The sequence below is a fragment of the Aulostomus chinensis genome, chromosome 3 (assembly GCF_037954235.1).
Source record: "Aulostomus chinensis isolate RoL2024-O1b breed Wild chromosome 3, RoL_Achi_v1.0, whole genome shotgun sequence".
Lineage (NCBI taxonomy): Eukaryota > Metazoa > Chordata > Actinopteri > Syngnathiformes > Aulostomidae > Aulostomus > Aulostomus chinensis.
The window spans coordinates 21,931,364-21,940,110 of NC_141322.1; the positions used below are offsets into that span (position 1 = coordinate 21,931,364).

At 37.9% G+C, this 8,747-nt stretch overlaps 1 protein-coding gene across 1 annotated transcript; it reads right to left on the reverse strand.

The window, feature by feature from the left end:
* Positions 1-3,799: 3,799 nt before the first annotated feature.
* On the reverse strand, positions 3,800-8,240 carry LOC147268262 (uncharacterized). Its single transcript, XM_086200818.1, has 9 exons — positions 6,660-8,240; positions 6,413-6,537; positions 6,212-6,276; positions 5,920-6,122; positions 5,300-5,465; positions 5,048-5,212; positions 4,404-4,474; positions 4,207-4,289; positions 3,800-4,117 (listed from the first exon to the last, which is right to left on the reverse strand). Exons 1-9 carry the CDS (start codon positions 7,852-7,854, stop codon positions 4,073-4,075), a joined length of 2,118 nt encoding a protein of 705 aa, XP_086056944.1. The 5' UTR covers positions 7,855-8,240; the 3' UTR covers positions 3,800-4,072.
* Between the last annotated feature and the right edge of the window lie 507 nt (positions 8,241-8,747).

The following is an 8,747-nucleotide window of genomic DNA, read 5'->3' on the forward strand; positions in this document are numbered from 1 at the left end:
ACATGCCAGTGATACATGCTATTATCTTCATCTCCACTAGTAGGCATTGTTGTTGTACTATGAAGTGCTGCAGTAAGATATTGTTTTAAATATTATGAGCAGTAAAGATGGCAATGCCACTGGGATTCAGGTCTAAATTAGACTCATTTTGACTCTCCAGGTTCAGTGGTTCAGTATACTTCATTATTTTAACATAGGGTAATTAAATAGAAGTCTCCGTCTGGCACTGCTGACGGCTTATCAGATGGAACACCCACACGATAATAATGATGATAAACATTATATTAGTTATGATCATTACCTTGTTAATTGTTATATAGCATCTACAGATGAGTCTGCAGATGTGAATATGTCTCAATCTTGACACAATTCTGCAGTGTTGGAATTCTTCTTAAGACTCCGATTAAGAAAATCACATATAAAGCGAAGGGCAGCATGGCTCAGAGGTAGAGTGGCCATCTAGCAACCGAGGGGTCGCTGGTTTGATCCTCACCTCCCCCGGAGACCACGTCAAAGTATCCTTGAGCAAGAAACTGAGCCCCTGGTGGCCCTGCAACAGACTGCCGACTTGTCCAGGGTGAACTCCGCCTCTCTCCCAATGTCAACTGGGCCAGGCTCCAGCCCCCCCCCCCCCCCCCCCCACACGCACACATCCCTCCTTGCACTACATGGAATAATAGAGGGATTCTTAAAAAAAAATTTCATCAAAAATCAACAATTGGATTCAAATGTTACACACTGGGAAAATACAAATTTATTGTAGCAAGGAGCTGGTTAAAACTAGACATCTCCGCTCAGATGCATTTACAGTATTTAACAAAAGAAGATTGATGTTTTGGCAAAATGCCATGTATTTCTGTTTGAAATACTCAACAACATAATCACAGGTTTGAAAGTATTCAAACCATATCTCCTTTCAAAACCTAACAACCATATGTAATCCACATTCAGCTACAATGTATTTCAAAAGCCTTGTAAGTCCTAATTAGCTAAATAGATTCAAGTGTTCCAAATGAGTTGAGAAGAAATTGATAATATGATAAAAAGTTGTATCTGTTTAACTATCATTTAAAAAAAAAACTGGACTCGATCTTGAAAATCTTGATCTGGTCATATATAATCATCCATTTTCAACAGGGAGCTGAAATGTTCAAACTTGGAATAATTCCTGAGAGCTTTTCTGGCTCATCATTTTTCAAGAAAATAAATATTTTCAAGTAAAGTTTGTGTGCTATTAACATTTTTCCGTTTATGGGTATTTATAATCCTAACACTAAATTGTCTAAAACTGAAAATGATCACATATTAATAGAGTCGTTGTATATAATTAGTTGTAATAACTGGTTTAACACGAGTTTCCAGTGACTTTTTTTCTTTTTATTATATATCTTTTCCTGACATTCGCTGTAAGTGTTGGACTGACGTGTAAATATTTAACTCAGACTGAAGTACAGCAGGTTAAATTTTTACCCAGGTCAAAGTTGCTGTGTTGAAAACGTAGTTCTCTAAATTAAGTTAAAGACAGAAGCCACAAGTCTGAGGTAGGCAGCCACGTAGCAGCCATCAATCACTGAAATGACGAGATATACCAACAGTGTGGGGGTATCACAAATATACTGAAAGAAACATTATTACCAGATTGTGACAAATTATGGAACCATTTTTAATAGAATTGATGGTAAATAGAGTGGCTCCTTTATGATTAACAAGTCGCTATTATATTAGGCACCACTGCTAAGGACAGAGGTATAGCTATGTGTTAGCTTATTAGCTTTTCTGGCAGGTGTGGTTCATGTTTTCTGCTATAGAGATAGAGTTTTTACCCTTTCATGGTGTTTCCAGTTTTATTACAATTCATTTTATACCTTGGGTGCTTCAAGTGTGGTTTTCAGAAACTGTGAGGTAGTTTTATTCAAGTAAATTTTGTTTTGAACATGTTTTTCTTGCAGCCCAGGCTAACCATGAAGCTAGCTAGTCTGAGTTTACATGGTGGCATTTTCTATCTTAGTTCTGTGGCTGATTATCTGCTTGATTAATAAAACTGTCCGTGACGGTGTCTCAGTTCCGGTTAACATGATGATACACCTAAATGAACTGTATCTAAATTCTCCAGTGTCATTAGATAGCATTTACCACAACATATTTATTACATTGATCATCATTATTTACATTGTGGGTTATCATCTCATGTCATGCTGTAATGCAATTTATAATCTATCTTGTTTGATGTGCCTGATTGTGTAACTATCATGAGTTGTTTGAGGATATATATCCTTGAGTTTATGAGCCAAGCCTTGGCCTAATTTAAACCCTGGAATGGAGGTCATATAGGGCCCGTGGAGGGTGTTATCAGGATCATCTGATGTCAAGACACTGTGACAAATGTCCAATTTTGATAATAGTAAGAGATAACCAGTAAAAAAAAAAAAAAAAAACCTAGAAAAATAAAGCAGACAAGCAAAATAATGTAATTTTTTTCATACGGTACATTAAAGACAGCATCGCAATTAGAGGTTTTGGGACAGCGGTTGACTTATGGGGTGAATAAACATAAAGGCCAAAAAATAAGTAAGGTATTTTGCAAATAGTACAAGAAAGGGAGAAAATAAAACAAAATATTCCTCCCTTTCGTTAATATCGTTTCAGTAAGTTTGATGAGAAGAGGCCAGGAAATGTAGGTCTGTGCATAATTTGCTTTTGCACAGATGAAGGTCAATGAAGTGCAAGGGTTGAGTAACATAGCGAAACACTACTGAAGTTGTTGCCAGCTTGTTGCAAGATTTTCTAAAAATGTTTTTTGCATTACTCAAAGGTCTGAAAGGATTACTGGTGGCTGCTATGACATATGGTGTGGGTGGAAGGGAAATGACTGCATGTTGTTTTTGTTGTGAAGGCACCGTGATGAGAGAGCAAACTTGAGGGCCAACTGGATAATCAGTGAGTATGCGATTGATTTTTTTTTTCATGTACATTTTTCAATGTGAATAATGTTGAAAAAGAAAAAGATTCTTTTAAGCTTAAAAACAACAGATTAATCACAAATTAGAATTAGAAAGGGCTCAGTTCCTCCAACCATTCAAATGCATGTCTATGTATTTACTGACTCTGTTCTGATGAAACTGTTGTTACATAATGCTGCTTGTACGTATCACTCATCAGAACAGACTTCCTAAACTCTCATGGTCTGCCCCCTCATCCTTATATTACTCAGGCACGGGAAGGGAAACCATCCTTAAAAAGAGTACATGTCTGCCATCTAGTGACTGAATGTTATAACGGTTCTGGGAGAGGTTCACAATTTCCAATATTACAAATGAAATGTATTGAAACTGCAAGTGGTGATTCAAAAATCTCTTTTTTCTGTCACAGTATTATGTGTAGTTACAAACTTGGACTGAGTAACATGAGTCTATTGGGTTCACTCATGAATTTACACATCAGTGTAGCCAAATTTTAATTATGATTTTTGTTGCAAATATCACATGCAGTTATTACCTCGTAAGTAGCAGCGCATCCAGTCGAATAAAACAACAGTTACAGTTACAGCAACAGTTACAGTTACTGTTTCTTTGTCCTTGTTTCCTTACTGCATATGAAATTGTGGCATTTTCTACACCTGAAATCATATTGTGCACTTTTAAGAAATGCATATGTGAAGTTCTCCCAGAAAAATTTACCATAAAGGTAAGAAAATGTTTCTGTAAGATAAACAGAGCTCTAACAACCATTGCAAAGGATGCAGGAAGGGATGCAAATGTGTTTATTGTTCTTTCCTCATTCCCTGTATTGTCGAGGAGTGTGTATCATTGACAAAACAATTAAATAACATGACACCTATTTAGCATATGATAGATATAGAATAAGGACAAAATGTAAACATAAAACATTTACAGCAAATTCAAACAACAGACTCATGTTCAATTTTACACAAAGGAACACATGATATTACAAGGAATTACAATTAATGTAAACATAATCAACAATGATTTTACTTTTTGCATTATATATTATGTGCAATTGTCAAGCCACAAATGTCAAGTAATTTTTTTTCAATTAGAAAAAAATTCAGCCTTCACCTAGGCCTGCTGTTTAAAACCTCTGGACGTTTTGTTTTGACCTGGAGAAGCACAAAAAGTAGGAAGGAACATTAACATCAAATAGCAACTTTGTGATAGTATACAGTAACACATTAGCAAACAAGAATACCTTTATTCGGGTGTCAACATTTTCTAGATGTGGTCTGAAACCTTCTGTTGAATATGTGCCTGCAATTCCAAAATTGTGGTTCCCTGGAAAAACAGAGCATAGATGATTCAGAAACAGTCAATGTCGTGTGAATTTAGAATTACTGGAGACGTTTTGACATGTTTAAAAAAACAAACTCCACACAGAACATAATATACCTGTATCAGTGAAGTCAAAGAAATCTTCCTCAAAATCAGACAGTCTTCTGTTATAAGAGTCCCTCCTTTTCCTAAAATGACACACAATTTCATCATTTTCACAAGGCATGAATCATGTATATGATTTGCAGCATCAATCAGTGCGTTGACAGTCTACATCCAGCTTGTTTTAGTTGAGATGAAAATTGAAGAACATTCTTCCTCAGGTGATTCTTGAAGGGGGCACCTGAAGAAGGCATCAGAGCTGAAATGTGACAATAAAGTTACCTATCTGACAATGCAAGAGAGGATCTTGAAACTTAATATGGTCCTCTCCCACGTACCTGTCATTTAACAGGTGTGCAAAAGTTTAATACTCTGCTTTTGAGTTGTGCCATTCTTGACCAATAAAAGCATCTGCTCTGTAAATCAGATGCAGCCTAAAGCATCTTGAGATTCAGCCTGGTTGTTTTGCATAATTCTGCTGACAGACTGTCAGCTCTAGGGACATAACCCCTCTTGGGAGAGTTAATAAGAGAACATTCCATGCATCAGGTCCAATATTTCTAACTTAATGACTGTACAGGCTATAAGGAACAAAATATATTGAGTCTGTATGATACTCAGTCTACATAGTAAGATGCATTTTAATCATCACTACCCACCAAACGCCAGAATGCCTTTGTTTGAACAGAACAGCGATGACAATGATGATTAAGAGCAGAAGTGCTGCTCCTAGTGATCCAAACAATGCTCCATAGAAGCCTGGACCACGACGGTAGAATTGACACTGTGGCCCATAAAACTCCTGCAGGCTTGACTGAAAGCATCTGTGCCAAAATACCACAAAAGTGAAGCAGTTTTTTTTTTTTACTGAACAAGTATATTAGACGACGTAAATAGACATTTATACTTACCTGCAAATGGGCCCTTTGTAAATATCATTAAGACATTCTCCGTGTTGATGACAGTAGTCAGGGTACATTTTACAAGGTCCAAGACACTGCCATTGTCCATCACTGACCTCAGCAGTGTAATTAGCAAACGCAGTGCAGTTAATATAAGGCTTAAGGTCTGTGATATCTGATGGATTTAAAAGAAATTGTGTAGGTTACTAATAATTTCACAAAAATACCATCTAGGGCTGGATAACATACCTACATTGAATATAATCTAAAATGTATAAATGGAATTGTGAATTTTAAATGAAAATCTGGAGTGATACACAATTTTGCTGTAGAAATAAGGGGTAAACAGCAAAGAGTAAAAGGAAAATTATAGTTTCAACTAATGTGTCACAGCGCTCACAACAACATGATCTGAATGGGATCAACATCTTTTCCAGACCTTAACAATTAATGTAATATATCAAAACTGAAAAACAGGGTTTTAAATGTCATAAGATGCTTTTATTTCCATATTTCCAAGCCCTAGTATCTTACGAACAAAGAAGTTTGAACAATTATTAAAAGAAGAAATACTGCCATCACTGGAACATGTGAAATAAATGGAATGGGCAAACAGGTTGAAGACTTACTTTTAATTGGTGATGCCTGGAAAGCAAGTGCATTCAACTGCACACTGGCATTGTCAAAGGCCTGAGAAATCCTATCGATATTTTTGCTGTTATTCAAGATATTAGTCAACTCTCCTTTGAGCTTGGTGTTAATAAAATGGATTTGTGCTTCGCTGTTCTGATAGACATACTCCGCAACACTCTCAGCAACAACACTTCCTTGTCTAAAGTTGAAAGACAAAAAGACATTACCAATAATATCAATTTCTGTTGATCGACAAATAAATTTTGAAGAATTTATCAGAAAACTTACGATAACTTGATGACTTCTACTTGTTTGAAGGCCAGTGGTGCGGCTTCTTTACAAAGGACTTCAAGCTAGAAATGAGAAGTAAAAAATTATTTCCGAATAAATATCTACTCTTCATCACAGAAGTTTACAATCTATTGTATGGTCATATTTTATTGTTCATTAATCATTGATTCAGGCACCAATGGAAGAAAATAAAAATACCTCCTTTTTCAATTTTCCGATGAATTCTAATGACAGAGGTGAGCTTAAATGATAGTAGGCATCCTTGAAATGGACATTTATTTCCAGGATAATATTCGCATTTCTAGTTGGTATTGCCCCTGAATCTGAAAAAATACAAGCATTTTATTTATACAAAAAAGCGTTTGAAATAGACAAGACTGCAATTAATAAAATTTAACATAATCTTGTGAAAAACTGAATTTCGGAATGTAAAAAAAGGCAATACCAATGACAGGAGAGGTGTTGTTGAATCCAAAAGAGCAGGTCTCTCCGTAAGTTGAGGTTTGACAAAGGCAGTGACATCTCCCAAGTGTCTCATTGAATTTACAATAACTGGTGGGACACTGGCAGTCCTCATCTTTACAGAGAGGGGTGGTAAAAAGTGTTGTCACAGAAAGATTAGAAGTTGTACTAAGTGTAACTGGTCCTGTCATGGTGGGATGAGAAGCTGAACCATTTGGTGATGTTGACCCCATGGGTGTGTTTGTAGACATAGATGTTGTCCTTATCTTTGTGGAAGTAAATATAATTGAAGAGGTTTCCTGGCTGGTTAGTGGTAGTACTGTTGGGTGAATATTTGATTGTGTTGTCTCAGTCTCCTGTCCGAAAGAGGTTGGACTGGACTCACTGGTTCCTGAGGGAAATGTTGTGGAAGATGTGGGCGAAACTTTCCTGGTTGTGGAAGAATTTTCTGTGGACGGCTCAATCGTGGGAGTTGTAGAAACTGATGTCGAGGATGGTATTGAGGTTGTCGCAGGTGCTGTAGTTGATCCTGTGGGAGTGTTTGTGGATATAGATGTGGCCCGTGTCTCTGTGGACGTTGAAATCATTGCAGAGGTTTCTTGGCTGGTTATGGGAATTGTTGTTGGGTGGGTATTTGATTGTGTTGTCTTAGTCTCCTGTGTTGAAGAGGTTGGACTTGACTGGCTGCTTCTTGGAGGAAAGGTTGTGGAAGATCTTGGTGAAACATTGACTGTTGTGGAAGAAGTTTCTGTGGAAGGCTCAATTTTGGTAGATGTTGTATGTTCGTTTGTAGGCCGAATTGAAGTTGATTCAGTTGTCCCCATGGATGTGATTGTGGATATAGATGTGGCCCGTGTCTCTGTGGAGGTGGAAATTTTTGTGGAGGTTTCTTGGCTGGTGAGTGAAGTTGTTGTTGGGTGGGTATTTGATTGTGTTGTCTCAGTCTCCTGTCCTAAAGAGGTTGGACTGGACTCACTGGTTGTTGAGGGAAATGTTGTGGAAGATGTGGGAGAAACTTTCCTTGTTGTGGAAGAATTTTCTGTGGATGGCTCAATCGTGGGAGTTGTAGTAATAGACGTCGAGGATGGTATTGAGGTTTTCCCAGGTGCTGTAGTTGATCCTGTGGGAGTGTTTGTGGATAAAGATGTTGCCTGTGTCTCCTTGGACGTTGAAATCATTGCAGAGGTTTCTTGGCTTGTTATGGGAATTGTTGTTGTGTAGGAACTTGATTGTGTTGTCTCAGTCTCCTGTGCTGAAGATGTTGGACTTGACTGACTGCTTCTTGACGGAAAGGTTGTGGAAGATCTTGGTGAAACATTGATTGTTGTGGAAGAAGTCTGTGTCGAAGGCTCAATTTTGGTAGATGTCGTATGTTCGTTTGTAGGCCGAATTGAAGTTGATTCAGTTGTCCCCACGGATGTGCTTGTGGATATAGATGTTGCCCGTGTCTCTGTTGAGGTTGAAATTTTTGTGGAGGTTTCTTGGCTGGTTAGTGAAGTTGTTGTTAGGTGGGTATTTGATTGTGTTGTCTCAGTCTCCTGTCCTAAGGAGGTTGGACTTAATTGACTGGTTCCTGAGGGAAATGTTGTGGAAGATGTGGGCGAAACTTTCCTGGTTGTGGAAGAATTTTCTGTGGACCGCTCAATCGTGGGAGTTGTAGAAACTGAAATCGAGGATGGTATTGAGGTTGTCCCAGGTGCTGTAGTTGATCCTGTGGGCGTGTTTGTGGATATAGATGTGGCCCGCGTCTCTGTGGACGTTGAAATCATTGCAGAGGTTTCTTGGCTGGTTATGGGAATTGTTGTTGGGTGAGTATTTGATTGTGTTGTCTCAGTCTCCTGTGTTGAAGAGGTTGGACTTGACTTGCTGCTTCTTGGAGGAAAGGTTGTGGAAGATCTTGGTGAAAAATTGATTGTTGTGGAAGAAGTTTCTGTGGAAGGCTCAATTTTGGTAGATGTCGTATGTTCGTTTGTAGGCCGAATTGAAGTTGATTCAGTTGTCCCCATGGATGTGCTTGTGGATATAGATGTTGCCTGTGTCTCTGTTGAGGTTGAAATTTTTGTGGAGGTTT

What these genes read in the sequence shown, in the direction of transcription:
- LOC147268262 (XM_086200818.1), bottom strand. Translation starts at nt 7,854, where the DNA reads ATGATTTCAACGTCCAAGGAGACACAGGCAACATCTTTATCCACAAAC. An exon ending in TCGGAAAATTGAAAAAGGAG is followed by an intron (nt 6,277 to 6,412) that starts GTATTTTTATTT and finishes TCTCATTTCTAG; the next exon opens with CTTGAAGTCCTTTGTAAAGA. An exon ending in ATGTTGACACCCGAATAAAG is followed by an intron (nt 4,118 to 4,206) that starts GTATTCTTGTTT and finishes GTGCTTCTCCAG; the next exon opens with GTCAAAACAAAACGTCCAGA.